Genomic DNA, 22,090 nt, shown 5'->3' with positions numbered 1-22,090 from the left:
GTTTTTTTGTTTAAAAATATACATTTAATAACATTATTTAGGCTTTCCTTGTACCTTCATTTCCACGATTAATATGGTCATTCACCTCACCTTCAGCTCGCTTCACCTACACAGCATTGAAGTACAGTAACATCGAAACAATCCCCTTGTAGTAAAACAGGTGGCGCTAGTCGTGTAATCATTCACGTCGCTCTCCACTAACACGCCGAAGAAGAAAAATTTGCGGAAGCACATGTTCAGACAGCAATGTGTTAAATGTTTACTTCTTGGGCTATCTACGCATTGAATAGCATAACTTATCACTTGTTCTAAACATAAATAGCGTTTTGTTTGCCTCTTTGGTTGGAAGCTGTATTGAATTCCTGAACGATGGTTCGAGAATTAAGGTGAGTCTGGCTAACATCGGTGTAAAGTCACGTCTATTTAACGGGACACAAATGAAGTAAGAGTGTACAACGTACACTGGTAACACTTTTTTTTTTTTTTTTTAAATGGGTTATAGTTGGTTTCCTAAAACGATTTTAACCAATCTTTTAATCATCTTGGTTATGGCCATGTAAATATGCATTAAGTGTCTATTTTTGCCGCAACTCGCCACTTAGTGCAATTTTGCCGTGAATCGCAGGAGAACCACAAGTACAAATTCTGCGCCAGTGAATGTGCACTGGTACTGGCTCCGAAAGTGCGAGGTCAAGGGTTCGAATCCCCCTCTGTACATTTTTAAAAATTAAAATTCTTGACGACACAGCCTATTATGATAGGGTTAGATTTAAGCTGGTAATGCCGACAGCAGCGTATCCTCGGTGGCAAAAGTGAAAAGACAGAAGATGGTGGAAATAGCGCTAGCAGGAGAGTTGTCGGTCACGGCAAACTATCCACTGCCGAAATACAAATCATCTCCCAATTTCAGAATCTAACTCCTGTTCCACCACCCCTCATATTGCCTGTTTCTGTTGTAGGCGTAAAAAGGTGCCGAGGCCAATTAAACGGCAACAATATGACGAAGGTGACCCAGAAGGAGATAAAAACACAGCCGTCCCTGATAAAGTAAGTAGTTCCTCTCTTTGGTTTAACTATTACCAGCTTCTTTTTTAACCCTAGTCTATTTACATTCAGGTTTGATCATAGGATAAAAGATTTTGTATCTTAAACTAACCGAGGCTGTAGATTCATTCTCAACTAGTTTGGTGTTTAACAAAACATGACTTAACAGAGAATGTACATCTGTTAACTTTTTTGGTATAGTGCTTGCATTCTCAGCAAATAGAATTTGTTTCCCCCCTTATTACAATGGATTTACAGTATAACGCTGCTTTCTGACCACATGCCAAAATAGTGTTTTTAATAAACTGTATAGGGATGAAGTGAGTAATATTGTACATAGCCCTAGACAGCAAAGAAGGTGGGCATGTTGGACAAATCATACTGTTTGTGTTTATCATAATTGTTACCAATCATGAACATGAAATTTTGTAAAAAATGCCAGACTAACCACTATTAATAGTGAATACATCATGTAAAATTGTGATTGCAAAACAACATCCCTTTTTATTCTCTTTGATGTTGTTGTGAAGTATCAATTCAATTATTATATGTGAATGAAAATGTAAACGTTAATCTTGCAATCTTGAATTTCTCGTCTCAGAACTCCAAGGACATAATTGATGAGTTTCACGATGAGAAGATTGAGGTACGTCGTTAATCAGAATACTTTGTTATCAACTTAACTGTTTAACTCATTCACTGCCATTGACGGCGATAGACGTCAAAAAATAATTTAAACTATTTCTATTAGTTTAACATTTGTTCACACTTTTGTTAAACAAGAGTATGAAAACCTAGAAAAAATGTTTATTGTACATTTTGAACAGATTTGTGATTAATCGTGAGTTAACTAGTGAAGTCATGCGATTAATTATTATTAAAAATGTAATCGCCTGACGCCCCTAATTTTTAATATTCTTTTCTTTTTGTTCTTTTTTTAAAAGAAAAGATAATTAAAAACAAAAAATAAAATTACTTTTAAAAAAGAAAAAAGGATTATTAAAAATTAGGGAAGTCAGGCAATTTTTTTCCCGTAATTTATTATTACTTCACTAGTTAACTCACGATTAATCACTAATTTTACATTACGTTCTAAATGTACAATCAATTTTTTTAGGTTTTCATACTCTTGTTAACAAAAAACTAAGAAATAGTTCAAATGAATTTTTGACGTCTATAGCCGTCAATGGCAGTGAATGAGTTAATTAACTCGTGGGCTCAAACACAAATGATTTACTTTATTTATTTTGAATGCCACTGCTGTTACGACACAGTGTTTGCCAAGATTTCCAACCTATTTTTGGAACATTATTGATTACTTTTTTTTGTGCTGCTTTGTGTTGTTTACCTTTGACTGTTAATTACCAGTTTTTGTCATCTCTGTGTGCATTTTTTTTAAATTAATTAATTAATTTCTTTATTTTTAACTTTTGACCACACAGAAACTCCTCGCCAGAGGAGTCAAGTTGCAGAGCGATGAGGAGGAGCTGGATGATGAGGTGTGATCCCGTTTTCCTGTGGGAGTAATTCAATCACATGAGTTCCAGAGGAAATTTATGCTCAATTCTGCAGGAGGAAGTGATGGCCTTGGATGATTCCGAGACTGATGACGAAGACGAGGAGGAAAGCGAGGAGGGTGAAGGCACTGACATGGAGAGCGACCTCGAGGGGAAGAAGGAGGAAGGTGAGACACGAGTCCGCCAGGTTCTAATGCTGGTGCACTTTGAGCTTGTTTAACATTGTTTGTGTTTTCCTCCTCAGAGCTTCCCAATGAGCTATCTTGGGGCACCAAGAAGAAGATGTTCTATGACTCTGACTATGTGGCCACAAGTGAGCATACTTTTTTTTCTTATATAGTGGAGAGGAGTGTTGATTAAGGCTTAACAATTTGGTCAAAGTCAAATTGACGTCACACTGTAGTAGAATGCAAATTTCAAATTGCAAAGGCTGCAAATTTTTTTTTTGGGGGGGGGGGGGGGCGTTTTGATCGGTCCATAGGCTTTATTTAATATATACGTGTGTACAGACGCTCCCCAACTTACGAACGAGTTACGTTCCGAGCGATCGTCCGTAGGGTAAATTTGTTCGTAAGTTGCTTCAGTGCTATATTTTGTATTATAATTTATGTTTAAAGAGAATACGTACAGTACTGTACTACGTATGTTAGAGAGAGAGAGCGAGAGACACACACAGTATGTACATGTACGTAATAAGATAAATAAAATGAAGTTTAACTTACTTTTGGAAGATGTACTCGATGCTAAAGGATTTGATGGAGGAGGAGGAAGAGGAGGATTTTATATCATGAGAGGTTCTTCGTCGTCGCTGGAATGGGCTTCAAAAGTTACTTCCTCCTCCGTAACTTCAATGTAGGAAGAAGTTGAGGGGCGCGGAGAAGAAGATGAGGGTTGATGAGTATCTTCCTTGGAGGATTTACTAGAAACTGGCCGAAAGAAGCGATCTAACGACGATTGCACAGTTTTCTTCTTTTTTCATCATAAATGATGCGGTAGCACTGTATGGCATCATTCAATTGATTTGCAACCTTTGTGCAACGTTCAATATTTGGGTCTTGCTGCTCGAAGAGTGCGATGGCTTTATCTATGAGCGACAGGCGTTTCTTCTTCTTCCTCCTCCTCGACACGTTGCTGAGCCTCCAATGCTGGGTGAGCTCTCACAGCGCCAAGCGTCGGTATTAGCGGCGGGAAGAAGCACTACAGTACTCGGAAAAAGGTGCGCAATACAAAATCTAACTTACAGCATCTCTTTCCGAACATTTTTTGACATGCGCGCAGACATGTTCGTATGTACCGTTGTTTGTAACTCGAATGTTCGTAAGTAGGGGAGCGTCTGTATTTCATTTAGTTATTTATTTAGTGTGTAGATAAGTTCAATTCTGAATTCTTTCAATGCCAGCCATTTTCAAAAAAGGGAATCTATTAAGTGCCAGCCTATTTAGAGCATTCTGACTGATGATCTTTCAAGGCTCATAGTATATTGTATAACATTTATGTATAATAAATCTGATATTGTTTATTGTAATACAGATTAATTTGTGTTATTTGTTAAGAAAATACACGGAGAGAGAGGACCTTGTAAAAAAAAACACACACACATATTAAATTGCAATATTATGTAAGGAAAATCACAATTATGGCAGATTATTCCTCAAAATTATGAAAACCTAATTACGACATGGCAAGAAAAATCTGTTTTTGCTGGAATTTGAACATTTTAGTGCGCGTAACAGATTTCCAACTTATGCCAACAGAGGGAAAGTCGCACGATGAGCTGGTCGCGGAGGAAGAAGAGGAGGAAGAAGAAGCCAAAAAAATCCAAAAGCGTTTGGCAGAGCAGCTCAGCGAGGAGGATTACGACTTAAACTTTTTACAGGTACTTGTAACAACGCGCTTTACCTGCCATGAATTGCTCACCTGTGCGGATACTGAACTTTTTTGTTTGCTTGTTTTATGTGGCGCCGCATAAAGGAGTTTGCTACGTCGGAGCAGCCCGAGGCGACAGTTGCGGAAAAGGAGAAGATCGTCAAGGACTTGCAGCAGATGTCCCACAAGGAGAAAATGAAACTGCTCAAGAAGGAGTCGCCCGAGTTGCTTGAACTCATTCAGGACTTCAAGGCGAAGGTACACAGAGAGCGTGAGAGCGGCTTGGCAAAGCAGCCAATCAGATGAATGATAAAAAAGGACTTGTTGATGTGCAGCTTACAGAATTGAAGGACCAGCTGCAGCCACTTGTGCGGATGGTCAAGGATGGAAAGATCCCACCGGGAAAGGTGACCTTTTTATTTATAGCTTAATCAATGTGTGTGCTCTGCGGGATGCATGGTGATTGTTTGCTAACCTTTTCCGTCTAGCCTTAACACAGAACAAAACAAAAACAATACAGAAGCAGTAACAATACAATTGACTTGCCTGTGTGTCTTATTATTTCATTATTAAATTCTATTGCTACCACAAGTAGAAGCAATGCTTGGGCTCCGCCCCCGGTTGCTATGGTAACCAGATTCGTACTGGGCAAGACAAGAAATAGGCTGTGTAATGTATGCGTATAATTTTTTTTTATCCTTGGAGTACATTGATGAAAACATGCAAACATGAACGCACAGATACTGTATTTTATGAAAACAGCTGGGAACTGTTTGAAAAAAATGCCTTAATATGTTCTATACAGCACCACTAGTCTATATACGGTATTCTGGTTAATATTGTGTTGGTGGAATATGAGTTAAACAGCAAAATCCAGCAGTTAAATATCAGAAGGCGGCCATTTTGCCACTTGCTGTCGAGTGAAAATGACATCACAGTTGCTCAGGTAACAACCAATCACAGCTCAGCTTCAGAAAACAGGTGAGCTGTGATTGGTCATTGCCTGAGCAACTGTGATGTCATCTTCAGTCGATAGCAAGTTGCAACATGGCCGCCCCGAGAGATGGATAAAAACGGCTGGATTTTGCTTCATAACTCATACTCATACAAAAGAAAGAGTAATCAGAATGTCACGTTTAGACTAGTGAGGTCACATAGTGTATAATATATTATTGTCAAGAAGGTTGACTTCCCATTTAAAAGTCATCTTTTAAGTCTATTACTGTCAGTGCTCCACTGAACAAATTCTATTTTCTTCTGATTCCGAAAGGGTGCCGACTACCTGAAGACAAAACAGCAGCTTTACCTCAAGTGAGTACAGTACTTGAAAACTGTGATGTCACAAGTGAAGCCATCTGGCTCGCCAAGTGCTGAACTTTTTAACACTTCCCGTCGCAGTTATTGTACAAACATCAGCTTCTACCTGGTGCTCAAAGCCAAACGAATCCCCGCTCACAACCACCCGGTCATCGAACGACTGCTCACGTACAGAAATGCAAGTCTTCACATCTTCATGCAAGCCTAATCTCATCTTTATTTTGCTTCATAAATGAAAAAGTAACTTCCAACCGTGTACCTTCCTGCCTGCCTGCAGCTCATCAATGAACTGAGCTCAGTTGACGCCCGCCTGGCGCCGCAGTACAGCAAGCTGCTGGCTGCTCAAGCGGAAGACGAAATCACCGGCAGACCAGCGGCTGAAAAGAAAGCTGCTGCATTCACCAAAAAAGACATGGTGGGGGAAAAAAAAAATCATCAATGCTAATAGGCTCTATGCTTTCCTTATTTGGGGTATGACAGCATGCTAATTTCGGCTTGCTAGGCTAACACATAGCATCATGTATAACCTTCACGCCTTTCCACCGGAAATACTTGGTGTCGCCATGCATATTTTCAATCACTGCCGGTTAACACAAATGTTCACGTAGAAACATTTGTGGATGTAGGATTCCGGTGTGGCGGTGCCAGAGACGGGCGACGCCTCCGACTCGGACCTGGACGAGGAGTCGGCGTTGCGATTCTACAGGGAAGTGGAGGAGAGGATGATGTCGTCGAGGAAGCGCAAACCACAGAACGATGAAGAGTAAGAGATTGTGAAATCTGGATGAGGGAAAAAAAAATCATGTTTTCTTCATTATCAACAATGTTGCAGGGTGCAAGAAGATGTGGATGAGGAGGAGGTGTTCAATTCGGAGGCCAAGAGAGGTATCACGTATCAGGTAAGGAAGAGCTGCAACGATGAATCGAATACCTTGAAAATTTCAGCTACAAAAAATTTAAAGAATCTCATTTCATTGGTCCATATTGTTGCTCCAATGACAAATACAAATGACTTTTTGCTGATTAATTGATGGGACAATCAGAACAATACCCGATTCTAAGAATATTCAATTGCTGTTCACAGAGATTTGGAAATATCCCACCTTTGCTGGGTTTTGTGTAAAATCCATTCATTTTCCAAACCGCTTATCGTCACTAGTAAAATGCCTGACTATGAATGACAGTTCTACTGTTGTAATGGGGAAATTTTGCGGGATCTCTGCGTGAAAGAGGCTTTTCTGATTTTGCTGGTTTCTGCATAAAAGGCACACTGACACACACACAGTAAATGGCGGTTCTCTGATTGTACTGCAGCAATTTAGCGAGATCTCTGCATAAAAGAGGCTTATGGTTGTTCACTGGGCTCTGTGTAAAAGTTAAATAAATAACTGACAGTTCTACTGCTGTAATGGCAATTTTGCAGGATCAATATGAGACAAACTTATGTTTCTTAACTGGGTTCTGTGTAAAAGGCAGACACGTGTATGAATACTGTAAATGCCGGCTTTTCTGTTGTAATTTGGCGTAATCTCTGTGTGAAAGTGCCAAAAACCCAGGGTAATAAAATAAACGCTCCCCCTTTGAGGATGGGGCGTTCCAATGTCAAAATGTTTCAAACCTGTCCTAATTTCGCGCCTCGACCCTCGTTGCAGATGGCCAAGAACAGAGGGCTCACTCCCAAGAGGAAGAAGATCGACCGCAACCCTCGAGTCAAGCACCGGGAGAAGTTCAGGCGGGCTAAGATCCGTAGAAAGGGCCAGGTGAGTTTACCCTACACAGGAAGTAGTTCCGGTGTACGCTTATGTTCACCGTTGACCGGTTTTGTGTTCATCAGGTCCGTGAGGTTCGACGGGAGGAGACCAGATACGGCGGAGAACTGTCCGGTATCCGCGCAGGAGTCAAGAAGAGTGTCAAACTCAAGTAACAAAAGGGCACACCGCATTGCGCCTCAAAGCTTAATCAAGCGGGATGTGCTTACAATTTTGAAAAATCTGTTTTATAACAATATTGACATCATGAAAAGTGAATAAACGTTATACAATCTTTAATCTTTTTTTTTTTTTACATGTTAAGAGCATTGTACTGAAACAACACTGATATAATAGAATATTAATCATTGAACATTTCTTTACAGTCTGAAGTATCAGAAGTAAATATGAATTAGGGATGGACATACATTATCGGTAGCATAGACATTATTTATATTGATGTTGAAATATTATTAATTATGTTCATTAGCGACATTTACAGTAAACAAGACTGATCCAAAAACGAAATATTGCAAATAGATTTCTAGAGAGTTGGCAACAGTTTTCAAAAACGTTTTTTGCCTAACAAAATAGGCAATGAGATAAGTTATTGGGTTTCAGGTCTGATGAAGTCACATTGGATTAAAAAAAAGATTTAAACTCAAAATTATCACACATTAATCTTTTTCTCGTTTAGGCATCAAACTACTAGGGCCTAAATGATTTGATCCATGATTCTTCATTGAGACTTCTTGATACAAACATTGCAGATGATTGACAAGACAACATGCAGCGAATCATGACAGTCGGTCAGCCTTCTTGTTGTTCAATGAAGCGCTTGTGCGCCGCTGCCAAATTCGCCACAATCCTCTCCTCGATCTCCACCTGGTTGTCCATGTCCTCCTTGGAGAGGATCACCTCATGCTTGCTGGTGGGCGTCACCACCACCACGTGGCCCCGCCGAGAGTCCAGCACGTTGGCCACCACCGCCTGGTGCTTGTACGTGTTCAGCGCTTCTTGAGCCTTGTCCAGCAAGATGGCGGCGTCCGTCTCCAGTTTGAAGGATATGACGAAGGCCTGCGGCGCCCAGTCTTTCACCAGCGGGGACAAAATTTTGGGCACCATCTTCAAGCTTAGCTGCAGGTAGATATGAATCGTCGTTTAGGTTTTAAATGGCTCACATGAGCTTAGCTTCAGCGGGGTACACGCAGACTGATTTTAAACATCTTTTAATGTATTTTTAAAATCCGAGATCATTTTTCAGAGACATCAAAAGTGGGTAATAATTGACCATTTCCCTGGCAGATCACAGTCACACCACTGGATAATCTTTCAGACATCTAATAATTGGGCCTTTTGTTAATGACTTTGATTGGAAGGTTTCGAAATAACCATTCCGGTTATTGGTATTTTTGTACCATGTTTTAAACTTTCACGATTATCAACTGTTTTCCAAGCATTTGACGGGTTGGAAATTACTTTTAGCACACCCAATACCACAGGATGATCACTCAGGATAATCATTTAGACATCCTATAATGGGGCCTTGCTGATCAGTCATGGTGAAAGGTCGAGTGAAATGTGCTCAAATTAGGCCTGATTATTGGTGTATAAACATTTCCCATCATTCCTGGCATATGGGGAGTTACTCTTAGCACACCGCGGGATAATCACGATAACCTTTCAGACATAAGATGATCGGGCCTATGATTACATATATATATATTTTTTTGTTAAACATTTTTTCCATTGTCAGCGGTAATCATTTTCCCAAAAAATCAGCGATGAAAACTCATTCTTAGCACACCACAAGATAATCACTCAGGATGATCTTTTAAAAGCATTTGATAATTAAGCCTTGCTGATCTGGAGAGCATATAACCCCTACTTTAATTTTTCATATTGGACTTACTTGAAGCGGCCCATTGGAAGACTGGATTTTGTGCTCCGGCATGTCACCCGCAGGGATGTAGAAATCCGACACAGCCGCTGCCAAGTAAAACATGGCCTTTGACCCTAAAATGCAGAAGTCTGTTAACGACATGCTAACACGAGTTGACGCTAAAGGTGCTTACGCCTACCTATGACACTGAGGGCCTGCGCTGACGCCTTGAGGAGGTGCAGATACTCCGACAGAGTGCTGAACTCGACAGGGAGCAGGAGTTTGGCATCTGTGACTTCCTGATACTTCTTCAGCACTTTGGCGATGTTGGGGAGCACCTGCGGGTTCACCACCACGCGGTCCTGGTCGTGATCCCCGCCCGAGAGCTGCAGGGCATCCAGCACATTGATGGAGGAGAACGTGCGAGCGTACGGGTAGAGCGAGCGATGCCTGTGCAGGAAGACGACGGCATAACCTGCGTCCAGGAAGTACTCAGCGGACTGCGCTCCCCTCCTGCCGCTGCTGAAATTGTCCAGGAAGCGAACGGTGCGCGACTCCAGCGGGACTTTGGTGCCGCCAGATGTGATGAGTACCACGCGGCGGCCCGCCTCAGCGTTAAGTCGGGCGAAGGCGGCCATCCTCTCCTGGACCTCGTCCACGTGGGAGGGAGCGGCGAACTCTTCGGCCAGCTTGCCGTCGATGGAAGACAATCTGGGTTCTGCCATGGCCTGCTGAAAGGGAAATGGCACAAAGACATGAAAGCAATGAGATGTTAACGAAGTACAGTAAGCCACAAATGACAAGGGGTGGGCAAAGTAATCGTTAGTCATTTTCCTCTCTCTCTCAGATCTAGCAAGACACCACTGGTCTCAACATTCTGATTAAAATGATTGGTTTTTCTTTTGTAAGTTTATACAAAAAAAAAGTTTGTGATAAATGATGCAGTTATTCATTGTTATGATTGTATTGTCAATGATTTATGTTATGTGTCTGTATTATTATTGTTAATTATTTTATTTTTATTTTATATTTTTTGCAGCTGTTTAAGTGCTATATACGTTAAGATGAGTTAAGAATTTGCTGTAATACAGTTCGTTGATAAGTTGGGAAGCTAAAAGAATTGTGGAAAGACAAGCGTTAATAGCAACTTTTTCCATTTGCCTCGGGCACAATAAAAATATGTATAACAATTATCTACACCGAAGGAATTAAGCATGTATCATTTTCGTTGCGATGTCAACTACTTTCATTTTCCATTACTCTCAATCAGCAGAGTGCCAAAACTTAAAGCTGTCACTTTTGCACGAACACACGTTTGTCATCTACTTCCTCATGTGTCCGTGTCTTAACGGCAATTTAATTATGAGGAAAATACAAAGCACATCGTGGGAAAAAGTCTTACTTTTGACTCGAAGGTGGGAGTATTCAGGAAAGGAATGAAGACCGTCCAGCTGAGGAACACACTTGACAAGTCTTTTGAGGCACTTCCTGGAACCGAGGCGCGCTCTTCTTCGCCTTGTTCAGGAACAATTAGCGCCCCCTAAAAGGACATCTGTGGTACTACTACCACTACCTAATAAATCTTGAGATGGAAGGGTGCAAAATTTCCTTAACTTTTCCCACCATTATGTGACCTGCTCTAACATATACAGCTCGATTAATTATTTAAGATATTTTCGAGTGCGGAAGTAAAAAAATAAATAAACAACTGAATATGTTTACAATAGTCGCACCCCTCGTTTATTGGAAAGTGGTTGTGTTGTGTGTGGTTGATAGATTTAACCAATCACATTCTAAGTAATGTTAAATAGGAGTCAGCGCACTGAACCTGACACCATTTAATGTCCTTAGTTCAGCTGTTTCTTCTGACTTTTTTTTTTCGCTGTCTGGCATAAGTCTCAAGGTTTTGTGCTGATGGAATTGTTTATATTTCCCTACACAGAGGTCGTGCCATACCTTTTGGAATTACATGTTTTTGAGGAAGTGACAAGGACTCTTTCGTCTAATATTAGATGTTTAATTAATCACTTTAGTTTCTATACTTTTTTTAAATTAGGAAAATGGTTTCTGTGTGTTTCGACTCTCAAAACCTATGCCTTAATAGTACAAGTGGTTAATCAACAGGGGGCGCTGTTGCATTGCTGAATAGGGCGCACTGTCAGCAGCAGACTATGTATGGTATGCTGCAACTGAACACTGTGACAGATGAAATTACAATGGTACAGGAAATGGGATGATTTTATTTGTTTGTGAGTTATTGTTCATTTTACAGATGTGATTTAAGATTAATTGATATTGCCTTTTTTGAGTTCTTGAAATCAGTGGCACTGGCAGTAATAACTTTCCTTCACTCAGAACTACATTACCTATTAAAAACTTCAAAATTAATAATACATCATGTTATAAGTACTGTAGGGAAAAAAGCAAATTTGGGAAGTGCTTGATTAAACATTTGTGAGCACAATAAAGGAAAACATGTGGGGAGTTAGGAGCAAGTATGATATACACCTGACTACATTATACATATTTTATTGGCCTACACACACACACACACACACACACACACACACACACACACACACACACACACACACACACACACACACACACACACACACACACGGGTATAAACAGCAATGCAGTGGTATCTCAACTTATGAACTTAATTGGTGACCTCCTTTGTAAATTGAAACGTTCTTAAATCGAGGTAACTTTTCCCATTGAAATGAATGAAAATTCAATTAATCCGTTCCAGCTTTCAGCCCCCAAATTACATTTTATGATACAGTATAATGAAAACGATAATGATTTTTTTTTTAAATAAATGTTTATTATATTATTTGATTTTATTACATCAAATGCACTATGAGATATTTGAGTATATAGGTACTGTGTATGTGTATTTGGTGGTATATTGGTTTATCATTTATATATTAAATTAGTTATGAAATCTATTTCTGTTAATGTAATTAGTGTTGATAGATTTTTTTTTTAGATCAGATAATTTATGACTCATACATGTATAACACATTATATATATGTATATATGATATTTACCGTAAATACATGACAATTACATTATTTAATAAAATACAAAAAAACAAACACATTTTAAAATGGTATCATATTATACAGTATATCAAAAACATGTCTCTGCAACCTCATGCAAAATGAGTGACAAAATATACAGATTACATTAAAAAACATAAATGTTTAATTTATCAAACCTTTCATTACATCATTTTGCAAGGACAACCGAGAACTGATTCATCGGGTTCTTTACTAGGCACTAGTTTTTATGGCGGCAGCGGCGGCGATCGAGTTGTGGCGAGATAATAAACCTTCTTACGCGTCGACGTACGCCAAAAAGTAGATCCGGACAGAACGCGGAGATACCCGGATGTTGGCTCGGCCGACGAGCGAGAGGCGAAACGGGGAGAAGGCAGGCGAAGAGAGAGAGAAGCAGTGAAGGGACGCCACGGCACCGCAGGCACACCGGCGAACCTTTGGCGGCTCTTTGCCCGGAACGACAAGGTTCGAGCGCGCAGGGGACACTCTCGGGGAACCCGCCGGCCCACAGGAGGCGGACGGCGTCAGAAGGCGGGAGCAGTTAAGTGCGAAACTACCGTGAGGATTACGGAGACCACCGTCAACATCAGCTCTCTCTCCCCTACAGAGTAAGTGCGCTTCAAGGGCATGGAAGTTGAACTAGGGCTCACGAAATGGACGACTTTTCGTCGGGGGAAAGTGTGCTGCGTTCAAGTTCTCACATCGAGGAGGGAGGAGGGGCGGGGGGGTTGAACCCGGCGCGCAGGCCCGGGTTGACAGCTTTCCGCTCGCTGTGGCAGGGGGGCGCGCGTAGGGTGGGCAGGCGGGGGGGGGAGACACCCTCTTTTCTGGGTGTAATGAAGTGACGTACCCCAGATCTCTCCCACAGCTAGGCTAGCTGTTTGGTATGCGTGTGCAGTAGGAAGTGTGTGTGTGTGTGTATGTGTGTGTGTGTGTGTGTGTGTGTGTGTGTGTGTGTGTCTTTGCTTGCATATATATGTGTGTGTGTGTGTCATTTGGCTTTCCTGCGTGCCCTGGTGGCATTTGACTCACAGCTGTTGCAGTGTGTCCCCCCCTTCCTCACTGTCAATCGTCTCCTCCTCGCACACCGCCATTGAATTCCTACCGAACATAAATATACTCATACTTTTGCTCCGAGGCTCAACAAGTGCAGCATATGCAACCCGGCGGCCGGCCACTACATTAGGTACACCTGCACGGTCTCATAACGCAACAACTAAAAAAAAAATAAAAAAAATGCTGTTTGGATTTACATTAGAGGCGTGTCAATCCCACGTGCATCTATAGGTCCTCGATTTACGACAGTCTCGTACGTAAGTGTGAACAAACCGTGACCAACAGAGATTTGCCACAGGAAATTATGCACTTTAACCTGTGTGAAAATTATTATTTATTTACTAAAATGAACATATATTTGGTCATTTATCTATGCCAGCCACAGTGACAGGCAGTTAATGCTCTTCTACCGCCACACATCATCATAAAGCCAGAGTACTGTAGTGAAACCCCTGCCTATTCTTGGTTTGCTTTTCACAAATTCACATATTTCTGTGCAGCCTTCCACCAGCTATTTGCTCAAAAACTTGCCTATTAGCATATTTTTGCGTCCGTTCTGGAATATCCCAAAATGTCACCAAGCCCCGTCGAGGGACAGGTTCTATCTCACTCGTGACTCTAATGATGACAAACTGTTTAGAAGATGGATGGATGGATTGTGCATCCCTCCATCCTGCAACTGTCCCAAGCCACCTCAGACTGAAAAAAATGCCCTTAAAATTAGTCAGCACCCGCAACGAAAGGTCAGACTGGGTTTTGCATATTAATCACGCTTCCTTGAAATTTGAGTGAGTGTATTTGAACATGCAGCTCTGCATGCTCTCTCTCTGTCTTTTTCTTTTTCTCTCTCACACAGTCAACACGAAACATTTAAAGTCATACAGTTTTGTGGGAAAATGGACTGAATACAGTACAAGTCACACGACGTATGTTGTTTTTAAGACAAGTTTTTCCTCCCTTTTTTCAGAGTTCATAAAAGTTTAATGATAGTGACAGTTTTAACCTTGAGCGAATCAATTTGACTTTACCTGCTTCATAAATACTTTTGTAATGATACTCCTCCTCGCTTACCTTAAATGCCTTCTCTGAAGAGTGTTTTTGGGATCAACAACTTGAGGCAGATATGTATAGCAAGGCGGTGGCGTAATAGTGTTTTCCCAACCTGGGTGAGGTGATGTAGTAGCATGCCGTGAGAAAAATATTGTTTATTGATCACAATTATGTTTTTGTTCGCCTGTCTATGCTAGCAATGCATAGAGTGACAGGCAGAACAATTTAATGCATTTCCATGAGGTGGTGGAAAGTACAATAAATCTGTGAATCCACCTGTTGCCTTTCATTCAACAGTAAATTAAGACAAAAATAATTATTTTAGTATTCATGCTTTTTTTTTTTATATGCCTTTAGTAAAGGTTGCAAGATGTTTTGTTTTTTAAACATGCATGACAAGCACGGAGACTTTTAAGATTGCTTGCCTTTGAGCACAACTTAAAGTATCTGCGTTTTTGTTTACTCAACAGAGTCAACAGGCATCCGGGGTTATCTGGTTCTTTGCACAAGGTTGATGTGTTATGCAGACTTGTATTCTAAGGAAACATGTTATGCATTTTTTTCTCTTACAATTCCAAACAGTTCCCCAGTGTGTTAAAAATGCCTGACGTTGTTCTGTCAAAGTACACAAATGATTGATTGAATGATGAGATTTACTGCACACTTATCTATTTGTTGCACTCGATTTTGTGTTTTTTTCTTCTTCCGTCTGATGCAAAAGCAGAGTATTATCATCATGTTGTGTGTGGGCTGAGCTCGGGCCTTGCGACAAAGGAAGGGATACTGTGTGTTGCCAAATTAGCATATTTGTTGTTACATTTAGCAACTTTTTGGACCCCCTGTAGTGACTATTCCCCAACAAAAATGACTCGCAAAGAAATGTAGCAACGTTTTGTGGTGTCATTGGAGACCTCTGGAGGCTGACATATTCTCCCGAGCAGGTGTCAGGGTTAATGCTATGATGCCGGTGTCTTGTAAGGGTCAACATATGCTGAAGTGTTGCGTGCTTCACAGATGTTGATTGACCGGCCAAAGCGTCCCCCTTTTATTCTTTGGGCTTGTTTTTGTGTCATTTCAAAGCGATAACATACAATCAGAAATTGAACTTGCTGTACCTGTGACGTATGAAAGAGTCTGGCAATACAATTCAATATAAATTATGTATGCAAATTTATCAATAGCAGATGATAACTCAAACACTGTTATTAGAAATAGATTTCTATTGTAGTCGACTCTAAAGTGATGAAAAGCAAGTCGATGTTTTTCATACCATGAACCAGTTTCACGTAGACCTATTATGGCAGACCTGCATGGAAATAAATTCAAACAAATTGTTAACTCATTCACTGCCATTGACGGCTATTGACGTAATTTTTTTTTTAATTTGAACTATTTCTATTAGTTTCACATTTTTTCCACTTTTGTAAACAAGAGTATGAAATTCTAGAATTTTTTTATTGTACATTTAGAACACATAAAATTTATAATTAATCGTGAGGTAACTATTAAAGTCAGGCGATTAGTTACAATTAAAAATGTTAATCGCCTGATGCGATTAAAGACAAGATTATTAAAAATTAAAAGCGCCAAAATATTTTTTTAATCTTAATTGCATGACTACATGAGTTAACTCACGATTAATCACACATTTTATATCTGTTCTAAATGTACAATAAAAAAATCTAGGTTTTCATACTGTTAACAAAAATGGGAAAAAATGTTAAACTAATAGAAATAGTTTAAATGAATATTTGACGTCTATAACAATCAATGGCAGTGAATGAGTTAATAGTACAACTCGTATTGTAAAATTAATGGTAGTCCTGTGCATTGTCTCTCTCCAACAACCAGCTGGTCTCATCTTGTGTTCAGTTGCATGGCATGTTTTCCAACAGGACATCTTAGGCAGGCTCCCAAAAATGTAATTGATTTGAATGAAATGTGTTGTATCAAAAAACTTCTATAATGAGTAAAGTTCTTGTTAGTGAACAGTTGTTGTCCGTTCCTTATTAGCTGTACCACAAAGAAGCCCTCGTTCCTCACTGACAGCCCCGAGGTACCACTCGCATGATCGATCGGAATAGCCAAAGTTAGCAACGCTAATCACCGTTCTCATCCACCACCATCTTATTTGGTATTCTCGAACCCGCGCAGATGTATGGAGACTGTGTCGCCTTGTTGGCCAGACAGGTAGCAAGATGGAAGGCTTCTGTAAATGGGCCGACTGGGAAACAAGATGTCAAAAACACGTGATTAGTACTTAGTGAACGTCAAGCGTTTTTACGTATGACTTTAAAGATATATTTCCGACTGAAAATTGTCCATCCGTTTCTAAAGCCTCTGGGGAATTTTGATATTTAATTGCCACGCCACCGAAAATGCCCATCTGCGCATCATTTCATAGATTACTCATGATGCGACACACGACAGTTTTGGATGGATGTCAATGGCGAGGCTTGTGACTGTGGGTAGGAAGTGGTGGCGGGTGGGGGTGGGGGTGGGCTTTCAATGTGGGAATAGCGGTGCCTCATTTGGAATGCGGCGTGTGGCCCTGTGCCTAGCCCCCCCCCTTTCACACTGAGAGCCTTTTTAATTTCTCCCCTTGTTGAAGTGATTATTCAAATGGCCATCCGTGAGGTGCAGTTATCAGACTCCTGGTGGTAGTTGAGCCTGTGGCTACATGCATACTCATCATACGCACGCACGCACGCAACAACAGGTACCCTCTGCAGCATAACCCTATTAGACCACCACATCTCGGGCCTCAGGCAAAAATTATATTGTGCTATGTGATTGGCAGGAGGCAATTTATTCATGAAGATGCCAATATAATTTTTATATATGGCGTAGTTGCTTTTTTGGGAGGTGGGGGTTTAGCATTATTCGGTACAAATCTAATACAGTGGTACCTGGAACACCATTTCTGACATTGGCCAATTTTCTGTAGTGTTTTCTCTTAGTGGGTTATGGGTGAGCGGGAGCCTTTTGCTACCCAGGTACACCCCGGACTGGACTAGAAAAAAGTTGACGCAAGCTAGTGTTAATTTTATCCGCCATTTTTAAATTTATTCTCAGTTTTAATCAAATTTCAGTCATGCTTGTTAGTTTTTATCACAGTTAGTCAACCTCGTCCCGTTTTTATTAGTCCATTTTTAGTCGACTATAAATCTAGCAATTTAGTCCAAAAAGACATAATTTTATTTGTCTAGTTTTAGTCAACAAAAACGGTCAATGTTTTAATTAGGACAATCATTTTACTCCTGTATATATCTATTTTTTGTCAGCAGATTATGTTGACCATTTCGGATCTAAAACTATTTCACATAAAATTTTCTCTCATCTCTTTGATGAAAAACAACTTTACACACAATTACAGTGGCTACATGCTATGAGCTAGTAAGTAAGCTAGTAAGACGAAAATGCGTACTGATTTAGTCCCAGTCATTGTTTATTAATGAGGCTTTTAGTTTAGTCTAGTTTTTGTCCGGTGAAAAATGTGTGTTGACGAAATTATTTTTGTTGAGTTTTTGTTGACGAAATTAAAACTTGCGCAAACAACGGAGGAAGATGAAGTGTGTGAAAGACTGTGAATGTCCAAAGTTTTGGGATCCTTTCACACTTACAAAAGAAGGTAGAGTACAATATCGCTTCTGTAAAGAAGAATAACTAATTTTTGAGCTTATTTGTTAAAGCCTAGTACCACTCCTCGGTAGAGCTGATTGTCATGCCCCATCAAGTGCACTAAAATAAAAGCACATCACAAGGCTCGAAATATGTTTTATGAAAAATGAAATATTGTTCTTTGCAAATGAATGACTTCATTTGAGGAGCAACTTTGTACCCCATTACACAAGCAAGCACTCAATTCTGGCGTTAAGCGTGCTAGCCGTGTCAATCTTAGGTTAGCTTAGCAATTAGCATGGCTTCTCCGTCTTTTCCCGCCATCCCTCTGTATGCGTGTCTGAAGTTTATCTTATTCGCTGCTACAGCGGCGAAGATTACTTATTAAGAGCGGCTTCGTAGCCAGTTGAAACTCGTTGCTAGCAAGCTGCATGAGCCCAGCGAAACGTTTTGAGGCTATCTTTGTGGATTGCAAAATCTTAATCTTTGATTCTCAGTTTTGATATTCATTTCATTAGATGCTGGCTGAATGAGTTCGCGTAAGGTGCAAGCATATTTCTCCACAATTTTGACCTTCAATGTACCACTGTACAATTTTTGAGCGCTTTGTGTAGTTGCTGATGTTTGCTGTTATACGTATTTTTAAACTCCAAATCCAAAGTGTTTTCAAATTTCCGTTGCATGGAATCTAAAGTCAGATCCGGCCACACGACTGATTTTTAATTCTGACCTTATTCACCTTGAGCGCAGGTAAAAGCTTTCCCTTTCCTCTCCACCGCCGCAAATGCTTCTCCATGCCAACCAGTAGATGCTTTTTTTTCCGATAAAATCCCTCCTCACCTCAGACTTTTAAGTTGGAGGCCTAAGGGTGAGGAGGAGGAGGAGGTGGCTCAGTCTTCATTAGAGCCGCTGTGCCTCCTCACTAGAATGCAGATGAGCCGTGGAGCCATTCATCCGCTCGGAAGCGCCTCCCCAATTCCAATTTGAATCTTGTTTGCAGTCACATTGTGTGAGCCCACTTCTCTGTGTAAGAGAAGTCTCTTTACAGGGGAGATCAGAGGGGGATAATTGCACTTAAGTGAACCTCATTTAGTGCTGGCCAGAGCAATTACTGTAACTGCAGTTCTAGGCATTTTTGGAAGGTGGGGGGAGCACGAGCAGCTGTCATTGAGTATCTAAAGCCGCGATATCAAATGGTGAAAAGAACGACACTGGCATGGCATCATGGGAATGACTGATTCTTCAATGGATTTTAATTAGTTTTTGCAGGATTTTCGCTCGGCTCCCTTGATTTTCTCATCCGCAGATTGACTTAATTAAATGTGACAATTAGACACGCATTGTTTTTTTAGTAATTGAAAATAAATGATTCTCAAGGTGTACAGTATTTCTTCAGGCAACAGCTCAAGGCTTTGCGGGAGATGTGATTCAGAAGCCAAATTTTTGGAGTTTTTCTCAGCCGGGTGCTTCAATGTGTTTTTTTGCTGTAAATTAATGAATTTTTAAAGCGGCGCTCGATGGATAGTGTGGGAGACGGTGGATGTGGGAATGCAGTTCAGTTTTCAAACAAACAACTTCTCCACCGTAACCTTTCCTCTACCCTTCTCCCGGGATGTGGAGAATGAATTTAGTGAAGCGCTACACTTAATTATTATTTTTTTAAATTCATCCAGCAATTCACTGCCTCGGTTCTCCTCATTGCGCATTCTCCTTGTCTATTGAGTTGAATCTGCCAGTAAACTTTAAGCACTGACTCCTGTTTGGTTCATAATTGGATGTAGACCTCAATCTGCTAAAGGAATTCTTTTTGCCCGATTTTATTGTAATTCCTCAGATAGTTACCAGGGGCTTTAGTCCTAAATGAGTTTTCTGATCTAACCTGCACAATGTCTTCCAATGTTATCGATTATGTTACAGTATTACATTGTTTTGTTATTTGTGTGCAAAAAGACAAAAACAAAAACAATTCTCAATCCAAAATAAAATAATTCTCCCAGCTGCTAAAATTTTTAGCCTTGTTTTTTTTTTGGGGTTAAAAAACATAGACCTGAAAATCAGTGCAGTTATCCTTTCTGAGATAAGGTTGGGCAACTCATAATAGCTTCAGTAGAAAATAAACTCAGTTGAGGACAGAGGTGCATTGAGTTATTTGTGTGAAGTCTACCATTGCTGGATAGTGGACCCCTTGACGGTATACTAGCCATCCGACCATTTAATATTTTTTATAAATATATTTTAACAATAATAAAAATAATAGCAAATGGGTGCCAACAACTGGTTTTCATGGAAAACACTTATTTGAGGTTTATCCTTATTTTTTTCAAGACTCGTTTGGGATGAATAAATTAGATAGATAGAAACCTTTATAACATAAAAACGAAAATAAAACCTGTTTTCCCCCCATGCATTATAAATGTCTGGCAATTATACGCAGATTTTCGCTACCCGTGAGTCCCATCTACTGTACTGTAGTTGTGAGCTGGTGAATATTCCTGCCAGAAGACTCTGCTCCGTGTATTAATTTTGAATATTTATATTTTTTTCGTAAGATCTACGCTAATTTATGCTTGGCTGTCTGTTTCGCATTATGGTCCGTCAACATTAAGATTGTGGACATTTTTTTTTTTTTTTTTTTTTTACCTTTCAGTTTTCCAAAAACCTTGATTTTGGAGTGACGAATAAATAGCCTGAAGCAAACAAATGTTGCCTCTTATTTGGAGACTTCCTTGCTATCTCTCAAACGACACACAGGCACTCAAAATATTGGTATTTAAAAGATGTGGTATCGTACCGTTTTTTTACAGCGAAATATCATGGTACTTTTTTAAAATACTGGTACAGTGTACACCTTTTTTTGAAAATTTTTGAAATTTTTTTTTTATACAAACGGGGCAGAGACCCTAAATAGAGAGTGTACAACGATCGTTCGTAAGGGTGTGACAGTAGTGTGCACTGTGCAGTTAAGCACCTCACCCGCTCTTCCCCCTCCCTATGGCGTTGAAAGCAATCGTCGCTGTCTAATAAGTGCTTTATACGTCACACCCGAAGCTGATATCGTCATGCAGATAATTATCAGACAGCGGAAATGTACACAGTTGCAGCAAAATCTCCTATCACTCAGTTCTATGAAAAAGGCACAAACACGTAATGTCGGGTCTCTTATTACGGCTCTGATGTGGTAGTGTTGCGGGACCTCCTTGTAAATGACACTTATTAAAGCGATAGATAGATACAGTAATTCATTGTTTAGTGTTAAGCAATTTAGTTCACCATACTGAGTAATCAGGAGCATCAAATGTACAGAGGAACTACTGCATTAAGCCACTTAACAGCTCGCCGGGCATATTTATAAATTTAAAAAAAAAAAAAGTGGGAGGGTGGCAGTGCCTGAAGTGCAGGGTATCTTGTTATGACTCATTCCATTCTAGTGGTTTCAAAATGAATCAAGCGTTCAGTTAGCTCTTCCCTTGAAATGCATTCTCAGCACTGACTGCGATAAATAAGCAGATACCTTCATGTAAAAAAATAAAAATAAAAATACATTATGTGCTCAAAACTGTGCAATTAAGCCACGTTGATGAAGAGCTTAATGACATTTACAAAAAATGGGTTGACTGAGAAATGGTCTTGCTTTAGCAGCACTGTAGTGATCGGCAACCTCCTAAATGTATGAGTAAATAAAATGCACCCAGTCACAAGTGGACAGCTCATCAGTTCAGAATGAATAATTCTCCACATTTAAAATCACCACTTGTGATCTCACTTGCGCGCTTTATATGCAAGCAGTCGCCTACTCTTTTGTTTGAAAGCAACCTAACGCGTGGACGGTAGGCAGTGATGCATCTGCTGTATTTAAATTGCCCATCTGAACTGAAAATGAAGCAGAAGCTAATGGGAAGTACCTAAAAAACCCAAATAAA

The 22,090-nt window shown here is 40.1% G+C and overlaps 3 protein-coding genes across 4 annotated transcripts in view; 2 read left to right on the top strand and 1 right to left on the bottom strand.

The window, feature by feature from the left end:
* The first annotated feature begins 168 nt into the window (after nucleotides 1-168).
* On the top strand, nucleotides 169-7,792 carry utp3 (UTP3 small subunit processome component). The gene is made up of 16 exons (XM_077572680.1): nucleotides 169-386; nucleotides 960-1,047; nucleotides 1,646-1,690; nucleotides 2,487-2,543; nucleotides 2,617-2,728; nucleotides 2,806-2,874; nucleotides 4,316-4,437; nucleotides 4,533-4,685; nucleotides 4,763-4,834; nucleotides 5,698-5,738; nucleotides 5,826-5,922; nucleotides 6,022-6,159; nucleotides 6,371-6,507; nucleotides 6,577-6,643; nucleotides 7,397-7,504; nucleotides 7,579-7,792. The coding sequence occupies exons 1-16, from the start codon at nucleotides 370-372 to the stop codon at nucleotides 7,666-7,668; spliced, it is 1,413 nt and encodes a 470-aa protein (XP_077428806.1). The 5' UTR covers nucleotides 169-369; the 3' UTR covers nucleotides 7,669-7,792.
* On the bottom strand, nucleotides 7,772-10,875 carry ppcs (phosphopantothenoylcysteine synthetase). 2 transcript variants are annotated; one of them, XM_077572684.1, is made up of 4 exons: nucleotides 10,777-10,875; nucleotides 9,574-10,105; nucleotides 9,405-9,508; nucleotides 7,772-8,629 (listed from the first exon to the last, which is right to left on the bottom strand). In XM_077572684.1, exons 2-4 carry the CDS (start codon nucleotides 10,097-10,099, stop codon nucleotides 8,303-8,305), a joined length of 957 nt encoding a protein of 318 aa, XP_077428810.1. In that variant the 5' UTR covers nucleotides 10,100-10,105; nucleotides 10,777-10,875; the 3' UTR covers nucleotides 7,772-8,302. The 2 variants fall into 2 exon arrangements, with proteins under 2 accessions (XP_077428810.1, XP_077428811.1); XM_077572685.1 differs by having other exon boundaries at nucleotides 9,574-10,102.
* Nucleotides 10,876-12,761: 1,886 nt separating this feature from the next.
* foxj3 (forkhead box J3) overlaps nucleotides 12,762-22,090 on the top strand; it is a 114,142-nt gene continuing 104,813 nt past the window's right edge. The window contains exon 1 of the mRNA XM_077573832.1: nucleotides 12,762-13,051. The gene's annotated coding sequence lies outside the window, so the exon portion shown is untranslated. The remainder of the gene's footprint in view (nucleotides 13,052-22,090) is intronic.

This window comes from Vanacampus margaritifer, chromosome 8 (genome assembly GCF_051991255.1).
Source record: "Vanacampus margaritifer isolate UIUO_Vmar chromosome 8, RoL_Vmar_1.0, whole genome shotgun sequence".
Classification (NCBI taxonomy): domain Eukaryota; kingdom Metazoa; phylum Chordata; class Actinopteri; order Syngnathiformes; family Syngnathidae; genus Vanacampus; species Vanacampus margaritifer.
Note: the sequence above shows the minus strand (reverse complement) of the source record. Positions and strands in the feature narration are given on the sequence as shown.